The following is a 20987-nucleotide window of genomic DNA, read 5'->3' as shown; positions in this document are numbered from 1 at the left end:
CCATAGACGGCATTAGAGCGACATCGCAACGAGGAGTTTGCAAACTAAATGCTAAAAATAAACCTTCCTTTTATTATATAAATTAAAACAACTTGTAATTTGAGAATAATAATACAATACAAAATTGTCCTTTTTTACTGTAGTTTCAGAAAACAAATACAGCCATAGGCTGCCATCACACTCTCAGTATTTGGTCAGTATTTTACATCAGTATGTGTAAGCCAAAACCAGGAGTGGGTGATAAATGCAGAAGTGGTGACATGTTTCTATTATACTTTTCCTCTATTTGCTCCACTCCTGGTTTTGGCTTACAAATACTGATGTAAAATACTGACCAAATACTGATAGTGTGACGGTAGCCATAACCTGGAGATTTGTGACACCGGGACACCAGTATGTGGAGCTTTTTCCTAATATTCTTTGTAAGCGTCTATCCATAATTGACAACAGTCCCAGTTTTGCCAAGACAATCCAAAGAGAAGAAAAGTTAAGTAGAGGGGTATATGCTAACCTATAAATAAAAGGGTCCATTTTGGGAGTCTTCCTGAGTGATCAAGGAGTCGGCACAAATATCCTGATTTTAGGCATTAAAGAGTTATCCCCAAATTTAGTAGTTATCATCTATTTTGCCAATGCCAAGAAAGATGCTCTGAAATGCTCATATGAACGGAGCGGTGGCTGAGCATCAGCACTACTGCTCCATCTATTAACTTTGGTACTGCTGTAATAAGCTGAAACCTGCACTCAGATATCACTAGCAGACTAATAGAGAGTGAATGGACCGGTGGCAGGCGTACCCCACTATCACTTCACTCATAAAGATTCTCTGTTCTCAGGATTAGTGAAGGTCACAGAGGTCAGACCCCCATAATAGCAAGTTTTTACATATTCTGATCAGGGTCTCATGTGCTACAGCCTTTAAAAACAATCTTGCATGAACTATCAAAGTGATGAATATTTTGAAATTCTATTTTTATCGCCATTTTTAACTGGATATTTGGCGTTCAATTGAAGGAAAAAGAATATTACAAAGTCAAATATCACATGTTGTGAATTTTTCTATGAATTATCTCAATCTTCAGGTCAACATTTTCTTGTAATGTCCTGGTAAACCCCTTTGATCATACTTAATTGCAGTGTCGGTCAGATAGTTAAATAATTGCAGTAGCAGTCACACAGTGGTAACCAAGCATTGCATTAATTCTAGATATGGGCTCATAGATCCCTAATAATGTCTGGGGATATGTGGCGCCCCGGAGGGTCCAGTTGCCACAGAGGTACTGCACCTCAGCCAGAGGTGTTGCATCTAGCTCTCGGGTAAGGAAGGGGCACTACCCGGGACTTGCACATTTGCATCCAATGACACACCACCTCAGGCTAAGGGGGAGGGACCCCAGCTGAGGCGGGAAGTAGTGTGGCAGTTAGAGGTAGAGTAGTCAGTCAGGAGTTGGGAGGAGAAGAAGATGGAGGTAAAGAGAGAAGCTCCCAGAAGGAAGGAAGGGGTCCTAGGGGCCAGGGAAGTAAGGAATCCACCCGTAGCGCCCCAACCCATGCCGAATGTAGTTGGGTGGAAGGACCAGGTCGCAGTGGGGGACTGGTCTCAGACTAGTGGAGGTACTACAAGACTCAGCTAGCAAACCGGTATCTGCATGTGCTGCAGCCAAATCCACACACATTCACTGAAAAGGCAGCCACATAGGGTCGTGGGGACCAGGAGAGCGTCATCTGATAGGACCCGAGGCTGCTGGCTTAGGACACTGTGTGTGAGGCGCAGGGCAGGAGGGCGAAGACAGCGCAGAGAGACAGCCTGGGAAGGCACACAACAAAGGAAGTCTCAGAAAAGTGCACCCAAATTACCTGAGAGCTGGCTGGAACACGGACCCGGAGGACACAGCACTGTGAGTAAAATTGTGAAGAGTGCACCCTGCTGTGTCCTCAGATTTATTTACTGCGTCACCTGCCCAGTACTGCAACAGCTATCATCATCATATTTTCATCATATCTGCCCTGGGGCCCCGCTCTACCCATGGAGATCTGCATCACCTTTGCAGCGCCACCATCGGCCCCAGAGGATCTGAACCGCAGCGTCAGCATCCCTTGCCAAACACCACGGGTGGCGTCAAAAATCAATCTCCTATAAACCTTTCCCCTTGCATCATTTTTATTGCATGCCCAGGGCCACGGAGTCGGGTCACGGCCCCATGACTTCTGCAAAGAACTGTCCGACCCGGTTCCGAGTACCCCACGGCCCTGGTGAGCATCACAGATACAGATCTGTCGACACGCAATCTTTCGCCAAAAAGTTCATTGCCAGAAATTTCTGCAGCTATCCAATTAGCATTCATCCATCTAATCCATTCAATGGTGGAAAATAAATGAGGAAAGTACATTGTTTAGGAAAGAGCTACTGACTATCCCCCCCCCCCCTAAAAAAAAATCATAAGTCCAATTATATTAATTTATTCTGAACACAACCACATTTTACTTTTTTTTTGTCTAAAAGAATTCTCAAATGTAAGTGCAAGAAATGAAATAGCAGCAGGACACCATATCCGCATGGCTGGAGGAACAGACATGTGAAACATAATTCTCACCTTGCCTTTGGAGATGGCTTTACAAGCAATCTTGACTATTAGGTAAGACCAGAATAGATGCAGAGATTGAAGCAGGAGCAGCAGGAGATTAAACACCCACCAGGAGGGGTAAGGACCTACAATTTCCCAGCTTTCAAACAGAGTTGTGTTTAGTATCCTGAAACACAGAATTAAAGCATTACCTGCACATCAAATTATACCGGCACCTATAAATAATCAAATAAAGAATCTGAGAGCAAAAGGCGATTACTAAAGTCCAGAACCAATTTATTTTACATGCATCCACCTATTGTAAGTAGAAGACATTATATCCGTGCACGCAGCATAAATTGTATAAGCGGTACAGATTCTTTGTTGCAAATGTTACCCTTCTCTGGGAGCCACAAAGGAGTTAAAAAGTGACAATAATTGTAAAATCTGCAGTAATATTTGCCTTTGCATCATTTCTCTAACACAATACTGTGTAGGGGCAGACAGAGATCTATCCAGGCCAAGAAACAAAAGAGTTAAGGATTGTCACCACTCCTCCACTCCTGGCGTTCTAGAACATCTTTGCTTCTAAGGCTACTTTCACACTAGCGTTTTTTTTAATCCGTCACAATGCGTCGTTTTGCAGAAAAAACGCATCCTGCAAAAGTGCTTGCAGGATGCGTTTTTTCCCCATAGACTTGTACTGACGACGCATTTGCGACGGATTGCCACACTTCGCATCCGTCTTGCGACGGATGCGTCGTGCTTTGGCGGACCGTCGGGAGCAAAAAACGCTACATGTAACGTTTTTTTCTCCTGACGGACCGCTTTTTCCGACCGCGCATGCGCGGCCGGAACTCCACCCCCACCTCCCCGCACCTTACAATGGGGCAGCGGATGCGCCGGAAAAATGCATCCGCTGCATCCATCGTGCAATGCAGCAAACGCTAGCGTCGGAATCTCTCCCCGACGCATTGCGACGGGGAGATTCCGACGCTAGTGTGAAAGAAGCCTAACACTGCATTGTTTTGTTATTTATTTATTTTGTTATTTACAGTTGGGGGTGTGTCCTCACACAATCTGATATTGTCAGCACTGATTGGTCAGTATCAGAATAGGTAAGGACACGCCCCCCCAAATGGAACATCTAGTTATCCATTCATAAACTACCAGGAGGAGATTGATAGTTCAACTCACTTTCCAGTACAAAGAGGTAGAAAACAGGAACACTGTCTCTTTAAATCTTCAGCTGGTTTATTCCATAGCGGCATAAACCAACAAGAAGGGAAAAGTAGACACAGCTCTTCAGGCAAAAACAAAATGCTGTATCCATACATTTGCAAGTAGCAACCCAGTCTGCAGGAACACAGGTTCAGTCTTTCCATCTCAGGACACAAAACACTGGAGGTCCTCCCTCCGGTGCTGCTGAACAAAGACTGCCTCTGGAGCCCAGTTATTTAAGCCCCAGATCATGTGACTCCTCCCTATGTGATTGAATGTATGACTGTGACATCACACAGGTCCTGTCAGCACACTGCGGTACTGGCTCTGCAGGTGGAGATAAGGTGGACATCCTCCCAACCACACTATGGATGTCCACATAAAAGCCAGCCCCTTTATGCAACTCAGCTTAATCCTCACAACTCTTAGTGTGCTGGAGGAAAATACTCTGGGTTTCACATCACTGACACCATTAAGTGACACATATCTCCCTCACAGTACTTTACCAGTGACTTTGTCACAGGAGTTACAGAAGAAAGGCTCAAAGCAGTATTATAAGAAAACATACTTCACACTTATTTCATTGTAGGAAATTCAAGTATTTACTAATACAGACTATTTAGGAGAGGTGACAGGTCCCCTTTAATTTCGAATGATCTCTATACATCTCTGTACAGTGATATATCTCTGTACAGTGTGTTTGGCTACATTGACACTACATATAGGATAAAAAATCAAGTTGTAAGAAGTATGACCACTAGGGGACAATCCTTCATACCTTGAAATTAGGGAATAAATTATTTTTGATTACACATAACTAATGCAATTGTAAATGTTATACATGCATCAGGACAGTGGGATGGAAGGGATGTAAAAAAGGGGCACAAAATTAAAATTGTATCTACTTTGTATTAAGCCTCTTTTTACCTGCATCAAACCTTAATGATGAGCTGGGTTCCCATTGCGTTATGGGAACGCGCTTAACGGACAGCGTTGCACGGCGAAATTAACGCCGTGCAACGCGTCCGTTAGCGCGCCCATTCAAGGCAATGGGAACGCGCAGCACTAGCGCGTGCCATGTTCGGCACGCGCTAGCGGCGTGCCGGTGTTTCCTGGCGTGCCGCGGACGCTGCAAGCAGCGTCCGAGGCGCGCCCACGGTCCGTTCCTCGCTCTCGCAGATCGGGGATCTGCGAGAGCGGGGACGTTACCGCGACCCCGGGACGCTGCCACATAAAAACATTGCGTTAGCGCAACCCGCTAGCGCTAGCGCAAAACGGGTTGCACTAACGCAATGTGACCCTAGCCTAACATATATGTGTGAAATGTGTACTGAGCTCTATCAATACAAGTAAATATTACAGCCGGCCTTAATGCTGAGCGAGCTGTCAGTCGTTGCCTGGACACAGTTACTACCTCTACTCTCTATAATCAGAGTGGGGACTAAACCCGTGCCAGCGCTGCACCCATGACTGCAACCCAAACACTTCTGGGAGGAATAAACTTAATTTCCTCCATAGAACAGGGGTCTAATTGTCGGTGCTGGGCAGGTTCAGAACCTGCAGATTAACCCCATGTCTGCACATTAATAGCATTATGTCATGTGAAAGGCTCCATTAAAGTAAGGAAACCCCATAATACTATATAAAATTGATAAAGGAGTTTTTCCACTATGTAAATGTATTAATTACATAACTATATGATTGTGGAAAGTTTGACTGTTGGGACCCCCAACGGTCTAAAGTAATGGGGGTCCCAAAATGCCTTGGAGCAATAGCGCGCATGCTCGACCAGACCTCCATTCTGTAACGAATTGGCCAAAGTTTATTTCCTGTACATTATGTAATACTTAGATGTGATAGCAGCAGGACAGGAAATAAACTTTGGCCAATTCGTTACCCACCAGCTCATCGAACCTGAAAAGAAGTCTGACCTTACTGAAGGTGCAGATGGCAACTTAGAAAAACAATAAAATAACCTAATATAATTTACAAATATTACATTATTTTATTGTTTTTTCTAAGCCTTAAGTCTGAACTTAAAGGAAAAGCAAAGGATTAGGAACCTATTATCCACGTTGCCTTTGGTCAATTTTCTTTAGCATGTTCTATGAAATGACTTTATCAGAGTAAGGACAGATGCAGACGACCATATTATCTGTTCGAGTGCGATCGAACAAAACAATGGATCGCATTCAGACCAATGTTAGTCTATGGAGCCGTGCACATGTCTGACTTTTTCGTTCGACAGCGCTGGTTTGGGGAAAATGAAAATCGCCTTATGCACGCGTTTGATCACATTATTAAATCACACTCGGCCATTCAAGGCAATGAGTCTGTGGAAAACATTTCCATGCGCTGACAAAATGGAGACAATGGAGAATTTTTCTTCATCTTCTCCTCATCTGAAAAAATCAGATCACACAAAGTGTTAACGTTGTTTTTCTTAAGCCATTCAGAGGTGGATTTGCTGGTCTGTTTTGGATTATTGTCCTGTTGCTCAACCAAATGCCCTTCATCTTGAGGTGAGAAACAGTTGGACGGACATTCTCCTTCAGGATTTTTTGGCAGACAGCAGAATTCATGGTTCCATTAACCACATCAAGTCTTCTAGGTCCTGAAGCAGCAAAACAGACCCAGACCATCACACTACCACCACCATATTTTACTGTTGGTATGATGTTCCAGTATGATGTTATGATGTGGCAGTAATCAGGCCTGGGTGTGGCTAGGGAATTTGAACTCAGCTTCCCAATGATATGATAAACAACAGTTAATTTATGCTTTAATAGGGGGCGGAGGCAATGACATTTTCACACAGGGCCCCGTAGGTTTGGATTTCTTTTTCCCTTAATAATAAAGACCTTCATTTAAAAACTGCATTTTCTGTTTACTTTGTATAATTTTAAGTTTGTTTGGTGATCTGAAACTTTTAAGTGTGACAAACATGTAAAAGATTAAGAAATCAAGAAGGGGCAAACACTTTTTCACTCAACTGTGCATCCTTTTCCCTTTCCCACTGGCCTACAATTTCCTGGTGGTGTAAACTAATGTGAATAAACATCCAATGGGATTTAACAATCCAATCACAATGAATATAATTCCTTACCCACCTTTGGAGACAATTTATTTTTTTTACTTAAGTGCACATATTTTTGTCAAAAAATTTTTTTTTTGCGACTGGTTTTATTAAATATTTTGCACCGTTTGCCTTCTACAGCATCTGGGTCTTGCACTGTTTATTACTTGTTGCAGAATAAGTTAACCGAGAATCCATTAGTGAGCTCGTTCTGACGGTCCAATAGGAGAATGTTTAACTCTTATGGGTTTTTTTTAGGACCTCTCGGCTGCTTTGTGAGCACAGACCACATCAAAGTTGAATGTGCAGGGAAACAAAGAGCCTGTAAAAGTCAAACGTTGCTGCGTTCCTAATGAGAACCGAATTGCAAAAATGATTTTTAGCCACAAATATATGAATTTAAGTTAAAAAAAAATTGACCCATTTAAATCTCCATTTTAAGCTGGACCAGAGAATTCCGCTAATAACGCCCACCTTTAGGACCATTTTGCTGGCGTTTGGCTTTTGACTGGGGTGCAGCAGTTCTCCAATCTACAGAACCTTTGTGCTAAAGCTCTTTAATGGAATTGATGTTTTATCCTTGAGTCCCAGTGACATGTCCAGAAAAAGCCCAACATCCCTTTAAGAATTAAAGCAGGCATGATGATTTGAAATACGAGTCTCATCATGTTGAGGTCCATGACATTGCACAGTAATTACTTTCTCGTGTAGCTGCGGTGTAGTAGACCACTCCACATTTCTTTTGCCAGAGGGCTCCCTACGGCAGCTCATGATTAAAGCTTCGGCATCTTGCTATAACCATACAACCACTGTTTGATCTTTGATAAATTACTTAGACTCTGTACAAAATCAGGCTGAAACTTTATTAAGAGGGATATAAAAGATATATTGATTGCAAGAATTAATAATGACTAACAAAGAAGCACTAAGAAAGTACACATGGTACACGGGGTATCCGAGAGATAACACGGAGCGCAGATAATAACCGTCGTCACCTCTCTAATCATAGCCCATTGTTTAACACACAAAAGGACGCTAATGACAAAGTCTTTTTTTACCTTCATCTGTACGAACAATTATTTTGGTGATTATTGACCTGTGTAAAGGGCCCTTGAAGGAACTGTGTCATCCGGAAATTAATTATCGTTTAAATCAGGTTTTTGTGTTGAATGTAATTTTTTTAAATACTGACAATGTTTTTATTTCTCCCCCATATCACAATCTTTATTAAAAAATAAAAATAGAAATCTTGCAATTTTATCTATGATCACTGGGGTTATTTTAGACTCTAACTTCCTGTTGTTTCAGGAAATAGCACATGTACATTAGCAGCAATGAACAGACTGTGAGCCCATCTTTTGTATTGAAGCATTAAATGAGCGTGTGCAAAGGTCATTGTAAATGGAAAGCAGGGTGTGACATCTGTGTTGGTACCTATCATTCCTGTCTCTGCTTCTGTCGTCAGGTGGCGCCACATTCTGGCTGTGGATGACACGAGTTGATAACTCTAGTGATGGGTTCTGGTACTTCTATTTCTGTCTGTGCTGGGAGATCAGGTGTTTAAAGGGTATTCTTATCTACAAGATCCTATCCCAATATGTAGTAGGTGTAATAATAATAATAATATTGGAAAATACCTCTAATTAGAAATGTAGCATAGTTATTCTGATTCTCTATGTTGCTTACCATACATTCAAGGCATTGCAGTAGCTTTGGTATCCATGGTTACGACCACTAACAGCTAACTGTCACTATATGAGTAGTTGTAACCTTGGATACCTTCTCTACTGCAATTCCCTCCACATGGGGTAAAAGACATAGCTAATCATAAGAACTATACTACAGTTCCAATTGGAGGTATTTGCTAATATTATTATTATTAAACCTACTACATATTGGGATAGGATCTTGGAGATTGGAATATGCTTTTAACTTTTCAGTGTTTGCTTCCTTCTGTGTGGCCTCGGGGGGATGCCAGCTATTTAAGCTCCTGAAAGCCTGCTGTCCACTGCCAAGTTACCTCAAACAGTGCTCCCATCACAGAGGTAGAGCTATGACATCATCTATTGTGATTGATGGATCCTGTGTTATCAGCAGTGTATAAAGGTGTTACCTGTCACTGTAACCCTGCCTGTGATGATAAAGAAACTGCTAAAAACTTTTCCTGTGACTATGAGTCTAAAAATGCCAGTGGCCAGTGTGAAAATTGCAAGATTATTATTATTTTGTTTATATAAAGGTTGTTATTTAAAAAAAAAAAAGCTTGACCATTCCCTTTAACCCCACCATGACATCCGCCGTACTAGTCTTGTCCCTCCCTTTGATGTGGGCTCTGGCACTGAGCCCACATCTTTCCTGGCACATGTCAGCTGTTTGAACAGCTGACATGTGCACCTAACAGCCGTGGGTAGAATCGCGATCCACCCGCAGCTGTTAACCCGTCAGAAGCGCATCACTAATCTCACCCATCGGTGACCCCGTAACATAAACGCGGGTCGCCAATGGGTCCGCATGACAACCAAAGGTCTCCAGCTGACCTTTATGGTTGTCATAGCCAGATTGCTATGAGCGCCGCCTGGTGGTCGGTGCACATAGCAAGTGAGCATTTCTGATACACACAGGCGACCTGATCATGGCCTGTGTGTAGCTGAGGCGATCAGACAACTGCAGCTTCTAGTCTCCCATGGAGACTATTGAAGCATGCAAAAAGGAGAAAAAACTTTTAAAAAATATAAAAAAATATATACCGTATATAAAAGTTCAAATCACCCCCATTTGAAATAGAAAAAAAAACCAAAATACACATATTTGGTATCTCCACGTTCAGAATCGGCCAATCTATCAATATAAAAAAAATTAACCTGATCGCTAAACGGCGTAACGAGAAAAAAGTCAAAATGACAGAATTATGTTTTTTTTTAGTCACGCAACATTGCATTAAAATGCAATAACGGGCGATCCAATGATCATATCTGCACAAAAATGGTATCATTAAAAACATCACAAATTAGCCCTCACTCAACCCGAGATCAAGAAAAATGGAAAATGACGCAACTTTATTTATTTATTTATTTATTTATTTATTTATTTATTTATTTTTTTAACAAACTTTGAATTTTTTTTTCACTATTTAAATAAAAAAAAAAAGAACCTAGATATGTTTGTTTGGTATCTACAAACTCGTAATGACCTGGAGAATCATAAGGGCATGTCAGTTTTAGCATTTGGTGAACCTGGTAAAAAAAATAAAAAATAAGCGTGGAATTGCACTTTTTTTTTGCAGTTTGACCGCACTTGGAATTATTTTCCCATTTTCCAGTACACGATATGTTAAAACCAATGGTGCCGTTCAAAAGTACAACTTGTCCAGCAAAAACCAAGCCCTCACATGGCCACATTCACCAAAAATAAAAAAAAAAGTTACGACTCTGGGAAGAAGGGGAGCAAGAAATGAAAATGCAAAAACGTAAAATGGCCCGTGGGTTAAGAGGTTGAAGGGGCTTACGACATAGTGAAAAAATGCTGCCCCCAGCCAATAGTACTAATATAATAACTACAATTGATGCCTGGTAAACTAGGACATATCAGCACAGTAATTAATACATCTTATTTTTTAAGTACACTATGTATTAAGGATAAATATTCTCCCAGGAGTTCAGTGTTTCAAAAGCTTTAGGAGATGGCTGTCCAGGAATGAGCATTCAACTTTCTCCAGCGGCTGTACAGGCTCCGCTATGCGCAATCCTGGGCAGCTGCTTGCCTGGAGCTCTCTGCGGAGCATACAGCTGCCTGCCTTGCAAGATACAATATGCTCAATCCACATGCACTATTTCAACAAAACAAAGGAAATCTGGCAATTGCACTGATTTCAGATTGGCTTTAAATCTGCAGAACAGAAACTGTGTCAAGTTAAAATCTACGGGAAGAGAATAAGTACTGAGCAGCGAGGCAGCCACCGTGGTTTGCATAGTAATAGAGGTTAATGCAGTGAGAGGTGTATGAGCGCACGTACGGATCAGTGTTACTGTCCCGGCTGCACTGCAGATTTCTGCAGGAACCGTATGAAAAAAAGTAAATTAAACAATAGTGATGAGCAAATGTACTCAGATAAGTGGTTATCTGATCATGCTCGTATGCTAACCGAGTGCCTTCCGAGTGCTCGAAAAACCAACGCGTTGCAAAACTTGGTTCTGGGTAACTGAAGCACATTTGTGCAAAAAAAAAAGGATGACCTTACAAAGAAAGAAAAGAAGGCAAACACATATTAAACAGAATTCAATAAAAGGTGCAAATGAAGAGTTCATTTTAGTTCTACCCGGATATTAACTGGGAAACAGAAACCTGTGAAACCCATAAAGGCAACAGGTTTCTGCTAATAACCAAGAAAAATTATCTTTCACAATTGGTGCAGAATCCAACCAGAGGAGCAGCACTTTTAGACCTAATACTATCTAATAGACCTGACAGAATAACAAATCTGCAGGTGGTCGGGTATCTAGGAAATAGCGACCACAATATTGTACAGTTTCACCTGTCTTTCACTAGGGGGACTTGTCAGGGAGTCACAAAAACACTGAACTTTAGGAAGGCAAAGTTTGACCAGCTTAGAGATGCCCTTAATCTGGTAGACTGGGACAATATCCTCAGAAATAAGAATACAGATAATAAATGGGAAATGTTTAAGAACATCCTAAATAGGCAGTGTAAGCGGTTTATACCTTGTGGGAATAAAAGGACTAGAAATAGGAAAAACCCAATGTGGCTAAACAAAGAAGTAAGACAGGCAATTAACAGTAAAAAGAAAGCATTTGCACTACTAAAGCAGGATGGCACCATTGAAGCTCTAAAAAACTATAGGGAGAAAAATACTTTATCTAAAAAACTAATTAAAGCTGCCAAAAAGGAAACAGAGAAGCACATTGCTAAGGAGAGTAAAACTAATCCCAAACTGTTCTTCAACTATATCAATAGTAAAAGAATAAAAACTGAAAATGTAGGCCCCTTAAAAAATAGTGAGGAAAGAATGGTTGTAGATGACGAGGAAAAAGCTAACATATTAAACACCTTCTTCTCCACGGTATTCACGGTGGAAAATGAAATGCTAGGTGAAATCCCAAGTAACAATGAAAACCCTATATTAAGGGTCACCAATCTAACCCAAGAAGAGGTGCGAAACCGGCTAAATAAGATTAAAATAGATAAATCTCCGGGTCCGGATGGCATACACCCACGAGTACTAAGAGAACTAAGTAATGTAATAGATAAACCATTATTTCTTATTTTTAGGGACTCTATAGCGACAGGGTCTGTTCCGCAGGATTGGCGCATAGCAAATGTGGTGCCAATATTCAAAAAGGGCTCTAAAAGTGAACCTGGAAATTATAGGCCAGTAAGTCTAACCTCTATTGTTGGTAAAATATTTGAAGGGTTTCTGAGGGATGTTATTCTGGATTATCTCAATGAGAATAACTGTTTAACTCCATATCAGCATGGGTTTATGAGAAATCGCTCTTGTCAAACCAATCTAATCAGTTTTTATGAAGAGGTAAGCTATAGGCTGGACCACGGTGAGTCATTAGACGTGGTATATCTCGATTTTTCCAAAGCGTTTGATACCGTGCCGCACAAGAGGTTGGTACACAAAATGAGAATGCTTGGTCTGGGGAAAATTGTGTGTAAATGGGTTAGTAACTGGCTTAGTGATAGAAAGCAGAGGGTGGTTATAAATGGTATAGTCTCTAACTGGGTCGCTGTGACCAGTGGGGTACCGCAGGGGTCGGTATTGGGACCTGTTCTCTTCAACATATTCATTAATGATCTGGTAGAAGGTTTACACAGTAAAATATCGATATTTGCAGATGATACAAAACTATGTAAAGCAGTTAATACAAGAGAAGATAGTATTCTGCTACAGATGGATCTGGATAAGTTGGAAACTTGGGCTGAAAGGTGGCAGATGAGGTTTAACAATGATAAATGTAAGGTTATACACATGGGAAGAAGGAATCAATGTCACCATTACACACTGAATGGGAAACCACTGGGTAAATCTGACAGGGAGAAGGACTTGGGGATCCTAGTTAATGATAAACTTACCTGGAGCAGCCAGTGCCAGGCAGCAGCTGCCAAGGCAAACAGGATCATGGGGTGCATTAAAAGAGGTCTGGATACACATGATGAGAGCATTATACTGCCTCTGTACAAATCCCTAGTTAGACCGCACATGGAGTACTGTGTCCAGTTTTGGGCACCGGTGCTCAGGAAGGATATAATGGAACTAGAGAGAGTACAAAGGAGGGCAACAAAATTAATAAAGGGGATGGGAGAACTACAATACCCAGATAGATTAGCGAAATTAGGATTATTTAGTCTAGAAAAAAGACGACTGAGGGGCGATCTAATAACCATGTATAAGTATATAAGGGGACAATACAAATATCTCGCTGAGGATCTGTTTATACCAAGGAAGGTGACGGGCACAAGGGGGCATTCTTTGCGTCTGGAGGAGAGAAGGTTTTTCCACCAACATAGAAGAGGATTCTTTACTGTTAGGGCAGTGAGAATCTGGAATTGCTTGCCTGAGGAGGTGGTGATGGCGAACTCAGTCGAGGGGTTCAAGAGAGGCCTGGATGTCTTCCTGGAGCAGAACAATATTGTATCATGCAATTAGGTTCTGTAGAAGGACGCAGATCTGGGAATTTATTATGATGGAATATAGGCTGAACTGGATGGACAAATGTCTTTTTTCGGCCTTACTAACTATGTTACTATGTTACTATGTTACTATGTTCAGGCCGGCAGGGAGCGCAGCTTCGGTGACGTCACCGCTAGTCACTGAAGCTCCGCTCCCAGCATCTCATTCATTCACGAGTAGCTTACAGCCAGGAGTGGGTGCATTAGAACAGCTCCCAGTTGTAAACTGTAAATGTCCCTAGATATGGATTACTGCATGGGACTGACTGTATGGACAGGTATGGTATATTGTTGCTTTCTTATTTTGTCTTCTTTCCAGTAGATCGAGGGCTTCGCTTGGAATGGCAAACTAATAAAGATGGAAAAAATGTGTATATTGTTTTATTTCATTGAAAGACTTTTTCTTACTGTGTGATTAACCATTTAACTACTCTAGTATTAGTAATGGATAGGTGTCTGATTGACAACTCTCCAATACTAAGCCGGCTTAATGTCACCTTACAATAGGAAGGTGACATTAACCCCTCATTACCCCTCTTGCCACCGCTACAGGACAAGTGGGAAGAACCGGGCAAAGCTCCAGAATTGGTGCATCTAATAGATGCGCCTTTTCTGGGCAGCTGCAGTCTGCTTTTCTAAGGCTGGGGGGGGGGGGGGGCATATCCATGGCCCCTTACAAGTCTGAGAATAGCAGCTCGCACCTGTGAGTTTTGACGGGTTCGTTTATGAATATAGGGGGAACCCCACGTCGGTTCTTTCTTTCATTCATTCTCCCCTGCTCACCGGCCGAGCTGGCTTCAGCAACACATGCAGGGGAACAGAGCTTATTGTAGCGCTGCTTCCCCCATGGCCGTCCGTGTGGTCCTGATGCGGCACACAATTGCCACACGTGTGCCACACGGATGTATCACATGGACACACGGACATGGATATCTCCAGTGCCGTGTTTACCGGTACCGGAAATATCAGGATGTGTGAAACTGGCCTAAACCAGTGTTCACCAACCCCAGTCCTCAAGGTCCACCAACAGATATTGTTTTCAGGATCTCCTTAGTATTGTATAGGTGAATTAATAAATATAATACCATAGAATACTGTCCTATGTAGAAATTATCAAATTCTTAAAAATAATGGCACTCTGAAAAATGACCTTAAGAAAATATAAACAACCCCTTGAAGACATGGAACAGTTCTTGGTTTATGTGTAGTGATTCTCTTAGTGATTATTTTTATAATGCCAATCTAAAGAGTAATGCAATTTGCAATAAAAGTAAAATGAGTAATGGAGCGGATTTTACTGCGTAATGAAGAGGGTAAAGTAAGAAAATAATCAGCTTGTTCAGAAAGTAAACTGCAGTCAGGACGAGTGAGCGAGGTTTTCCATTAACATACTCGGTTGGGTAGAATATAAAAGCAAAATCACCAAAACAACAAACCCTTTAACCAGTTCAAGACTGTTCCATTTACCCCCCCCCCCCCTTCTTGACCAGATATACTTTCAATTTTTTTTTTCATCCACGCAGTTTAAAGAGTTTTACAATTTTTCAATATAAAATACATGTAATACAAAATATTTTAGTCTATTCGAAAAAAAAAAAAATTTTTACGGGGCAATGGGGAGTTTCAGTTATATGGATTGACAGCGCTATTTTTATTGCATGTATGCATGAATTATGTATGTACATATATATATATATATATTTATACTAGATGGTGGCCCGATTCTAATGCATTGGGTATTCTAGAATATGTGCAGTAGTATATAGCACAGCCCACGTAGTATATAGCACAGCCCACGTAGTATATAGCACAGCCAACGTAGTATATAACACAGCCCACGTAGTATATAGCACAGAGACGTAGTATATAACATAGTTCGCGCAGTATATAACACAGCCCATGCAGTATATAACACAGCCAACGTAGTAGATAACACAGCCCACGTAGTATATAGCACAGAGACGAAGTATATAACACAGCCCACGCAGTATATAACACAGCCCATGCAGTATATAACACAACCCATGCAGTATATAACACAGCCCATTCAGTATATAACACAGCCCACGTAGTATCCAACACAGCCCATGTAGTATATAGCAATGCGGGCACCATATCCCTGTTAAAAAAATAATTAAAATAAAAAATAGTTATATACTCACCTTCCGTCAGCCCCCGGATCCAGCCCAGGTGTTTAGCGATGCTCCTCGCGACGTTCTGGTCCCAAGAATGCATTGCGGCAATAACACGTGATGATGTAGCGGTCTCGCAAGACTGCTACGTCATCATCTTGTGAGACCGCGGGTTGTTGCCGCAATGCATTCTTGGGACCGGAGTGTCGCGAGGAGCAGGAAAGGCGCCTGAAGCTGAGAATATAATAATTTTTTTTAAAATTACTTTTAACATTACATCTTTTTACTATTGATGCTGCATAGGCAGCATCTATAGTATAAAGTTAGTCACACAGGGTTAATAGCAGCGTTTAACGGACTGCTAAAACGCTATGGGGGCACTGACTGGAGGGGAGTAGGGAGGGGCGAATTCGCGACTGGACTGGGCCGGCCGCGACCAATCAGCAATGCGGAATTTCTGTGACAGACAAACAGACGGAAGTGACCCTTAGGGTACCGTCACACAGTGGCATTTTGATCGCTACGACGGCACGATTCGTGATGTTCCAGCGATATATCCGTGACGTTCCAGCGATCTCGCAGTGTCTGACACGCTCCTGCGATCAGGGACCCTGCTGAGAATCGTACGTCGTAGCAGATCGTTTGAAACTTTCTTTCGTCGTCTAGTGTCCCGCTGTGGCGGCATGATCGCATGGTGTAACAAAGGTGTGCACGATATTGTATACGATGTGCACATAGTAACCAACGGCTTCTACATCGCACATACGTCATGAAATTATCGCTCCAGCGTCGTACATTGCAAAGTGTGACAGCAGTCTACGACGCTGGAGCGATATTGTTACGATGCTGGAGCGTCACGGATCGTGCCGTCGTAGCGATCAAAATGCCACTGTGTGACGGTACCCTTAGACGATTCTATAGATAGAAGATATACTGTATAATGTGTAAATACATATACTGTATGTATATACATATATATAAACCATTTTTTTTACCAGTTATTTATTTATTTTACACATTGTGCCCTCCAAAAGGTCATAAAAGACTTATGGGGTGAGGGTATTTAAATACTGAAATCTTTTTTTTAATCTTAACTCCCTTGTAACGGGCTGGCAAATTAGCTTCAGTTATAAGGGGAGTGCTGACAAAGAAGTGCCATCAGCGCTTCCTATTACTGAATGCACCGCGCTTCTTTAGCACTGTGTGTACGCCGATCGAGAAGGCACAGATGATAATAAACTGATGAGTGAAAAAATCTGTTGAGAGACTAATATTCCTTCAACTGAACTGTAGCTACACAACAGTCAAGTGTGTGCTGCCTCACAAAGTAAGCTCGTTGAAATTTCTCAAGCCTGAGCTCTACAAAGGTTCTCAGTAAAAAACAAAATGTCGCCATGATGGGCCATTAAACAAACATTTTTTCACTCTGGATGGTGCGTGCTGCCTCCAGTCTCTTGAAATGTATGTATATAGATATGTATATACATATATATATATATATATATATATATATATATATATACTGTATATATATAGAGAGAGAGAGGGAGAAGAAAATTAAAATCCATAAGACATGTCGCGTCCCCCTCACACTGAACATATGGGTCAGAGGGAAAATTACCTATAGCTGGAGAATCCAACCTCCTGTTGAAGAGGGAATAATTAGATGAAGGAACAGAGAAACTAATTAACGCAGGGGAAATAAGGAAAGAGCTAAAGGTACCTTCACACTAAACGATATCGCTAGCGATCCGTGACGTCACCGCTCTGCTTTCCGGCCGCTGTGCTCACAGTGAGTGCAGGAAAGCACAGCGCCGAGGGACAGACAGCGGAAGGTAAGTATGAAGCGTTTGTTTTTTTTACTTTTACGCTGGTAACCAGGGTAAACATCGGGTTACTAAGCGCGGCCCTGCGCTTAGTAACCCGATGTTTACCCTGGTTACCGGCATCTTTGGTCGCTGGAGAGCTGTCTGTGTGACAGCTCTCCAGCGACCAAACAGCGACGCCGCAGCAATCCGGATCGTTGTCTGGATCGCTGCAGCGTCGTTTAGTGTGAAGGGGCCTTAACACTCCAATCCCCTTTGAAGCAGAAGACCTCCTGCTGTGGACAGCTAATTATTACAAAGGTCTATTGCGGGAAGGGGGGGGGGTTAAGGGCATAAAGTCTAAGATTTGTATATTCAAGAAGCAGGGAGTCATTTGTTCCAAGTAAGAGAATTGTGTTCCCAGGATGAGGTTCTTCTCATAGACAGAATCTGCAGCTAGATGGTTCAGTGCCAGTCAGATGTGAATATGGAGGTTTGTATTGGTGCAACATTTATGGAATATAGCTTTTCAGCGTTGTAGCGAGGGGATGAATGGAATGCATGCACTCGCATCACCATGGGACCATTGGAACACCTCCAAATTAATATCTGTCCGATAAATGATGCAAATCAGGCCATATGTGGTCTCAATGTAAAAGTAAAATCACAATAGAAAATATGATGTCAATATCTAACGCCTGGGACCTTCAGAGACAAAGATATCCTGTAAGTTGGGAATGTCATAAAATCCTGAAGGGCTGAGACAATCCAACACACAGCCCCTACATGAGGTCATCAAGGGGAGGTGTGTGGGTGTTACTTAGGGCTAATAAAAAGCATAAACTGGGTTTAGGCTTTTGTTATTTTGGGAAGACGTAGCTCGCTGTGGGAGTGTTCATTTTACAATTCAGGATTGCTTCTGTCCGCTAAGCGCTTCGAAATTTCTGTGACCAGCTTTAGTAAGTTTCTTTCATTATCCCTTTTTATTTTATGTAGTTGTATATATCGTGTTGTTTTTTTCCCCAATTTTGTATAATCATTTTTATTTTTTATAAACACTGTCTATGTTTCTGGATTAAGCATAAAGTTTAATAGCTCTGTTCCTCTTGCTCTGTAAACCGCACCCCTGAAGCCATATGCTACCTGTAAGGGGTGTCCAATTGGCCTGTATAAACAATTGGGGATGGCAGCTAGTAGCTTTTCTTTGTTATTGCGAATCTGGTAGTGAACTGGACTGGGGGTATATACATACATTCCATGCCTTGGAATCAGAGGTGTATACACGATACAATAACTGGCCTAGCGGTGGAAGCAGCAGTTGTCTCATCAATCAATCGTCAGACAATTGCGTAATTGTCCTGATGATTGGAGGCAGCAGAGTTGTTTTTCCATGACAACTAGGGGCAGCGGTGGGATCTGTGTGACCTCTCCGGTGTCATCTGTGACAAAGTGATAACAGTGGTTTGTTCCAAGCGACCCCCCTTGCACTTCTGCTCCATGCACTGCGTTATAATCGTGCTTCACTGACGGATGGAACGGGCAATGGAGATGGCATGTTTGTGGCACCAAATATGGGAAGTCATTGACTTGTCTACATGGACTAGACCAATGCATCTCAAACAATTATAAAAGAGGGATTCATTGATGAGATGCAGGTTGCCTCCCAAATACCTATTCATACAACCTGGCATAGGTGCATTACTATCACAAATCCCTTCATCAGGAATACACTCGCTACTTTTTTTAGAGAATGATCATGGGAAAGTAAATACCATAGAAGAGAAGCAGGACAAAGGCACAGCTGTATGTCCTCGGGTTGATGAAGCTGCACACACACCAGGGATTACAGGTGCCACTTCCAAAGAAAAAGAATCTGTATATCCATAGAAACGAAAGCGGATTGGCACATACTGTCCCGTGCAACAAAATCCTTTATTGACCTGTTGAAGTGCAATGTACAGTAAGCGTGAAATGATCGTCGTCTGTATTTGCTCCACTGTTTTATCTGCTTGCTGTTGGTATGATGATGCCACAATAAAGGATGGGAAAGTAAATGATTTGTGGACTGGGGCACAGTGGTTACCAGTGATGGCACTGTGACTAATTTTAAAGGGGCTGCGGAAATCTAACCACAGCTCCATGTTCCACCTTTGGATTGATGACCACTGATGAGTTTCAGGTGTCTCCACTGTTTTGCTGTTGAAATAGCAGAAGGAAAAATCCGTGGACTAGACCAATACCCTCAATTCCAGTTTTTCCAGAGTCAAGATTTCCCTTTCTCTTTATTATGAGCGTTCATTCATATGAACATATTTTTGGCCGGATTACGGTCCGTAAAAAAAAAACACACGGAGACAACACAAGAACCAATGTTATTCAATGGGACAGTGCAAATGAGCAAATATTTTCCCTGACTGAATCTAGCCTGAAAAAAATAACAAATCGCAGCATTCCCTAGCTTCTTCTGGTCTCGGATGAGACTCCTCTATTCAACTTTAAAATGATCGGATGCCACACGGAGCCAAACTGTAGCATGCGATTTTTACGGATATATTGCAGTTCTCTAACATAGGACGGATTATACATGGATGGAAAGTGAGAAAAAAATCTTCAAGTTTTCTTCAAGAAACTTTGATGATTATTTTTCGGCTGCGTGAACCTAGCCTTAAAGTGTAAATGCAAAATGTCAGAAGTTTATATCAGTGAAGGCCAGGGTGCGGACACGCCATCAACTGCTAAAATAAAGGAGGAGTAGGGCTTATCTGATTGCAGCTTTCCTCAGATATAAAAGACGCACTCAATTAAAAGTCTACAGACTCTGACTTTAGTATCGCACTCAATTAAAAGTTTACAGACTCTGACTTTAGTCTCGGAGGAAAACAGTGCTTGGCTGAGCGATTCTGTGACCGGTGGGGTCTCATCAGCCAGATCCCCACTGATAAAAAGGACTTCTCTATGACTTATCAAAATATTTTTTGAAAGTGAAGGTAGACTGTAAGCAAACTGCAGCAGATACAAAAATAAACTCTTTGGTGCGTTATCTTCATGCACAATATAAGGCCAAGAGAAAACACATTCAATTATTCCACTCCCTGAGCCCGAGCTCACCAAGGCAGGCAACGCTGGAGATGATAAACCCCTTCCCCACTGATTGCACATACCGCATGAATGTAGATGAGAATCGCTGCTTACAGCAAACTTCTCAGAAGACTAATGCCGCCCGCTCCTCTTTTAGATAATTGCAATGATGCGCCTAAAATACAGGACTGTGTGTGACTCAGAACTGCTAATGGCATTTCCAAATGTCAACCCTTTTATGTAAAGACACGGTGAAAGTCTAAAGTGTTTTGTATTGGTCTCGTGTAAATCAGTGGAGTCAGAACCGATCAGGGAGTAATTGAAAGGGACGCAATGTTTCCATATGCTCTCCTGACACTTCCTCTGCGCTGACTGACAATGAAGACCAAAACAATTCACGTCACCATCCGTGAGCCGC

At 41.9% G+C, this 20987-nt stretch overlaps 1 protein-coding gene across 2 annotated transcripts in view; it reads right to left on the bottom strand.

The window, feature by feature from the left end:
• The window catches only part of CERS6 (ceramide synthase 6), a 228465-nt gene that overhangs the window by 4235 nt on the left and 203243 nt on the right, over nucleotides 1–20987 (bottom strand). Inside the window, exon 9 of one of the 2 annotated variants that reach the window (XM_069733079.1) lies at nucleotides 2595–2751. In XM_069733079.1, coding sequence (XP_069589180.1) covers nucleotides 2595–2751 — 157 coding nt within the window. Of the gene's footprint in view, nucleotides 1–2574; nucleotides 2752–20987 lie in introns of both variants that reach the window. The other variant, XM_069733080.1, reaches the window with a different exon arrangement.

The sequence above is a fragment of the Ranitomeya imitator genome, chromosome 7, assembly GCF_032444005.1.
Source record: "Ranitomeya imitator isolate aRanImi1 chromosome 7, aRanImi1.pri, whole genome shotgun sequence".
In the NCBI taxonomy this organism is placed as follows: Eukaryota; Metazoa; Chordata; class Amphibia; order Anura; family Dendrobatidae; genus Ranitomeya; species Ranitomeya imitator.
This window is presented reverse-complemented; position numbering and strand designations above follow the sequence as displayed.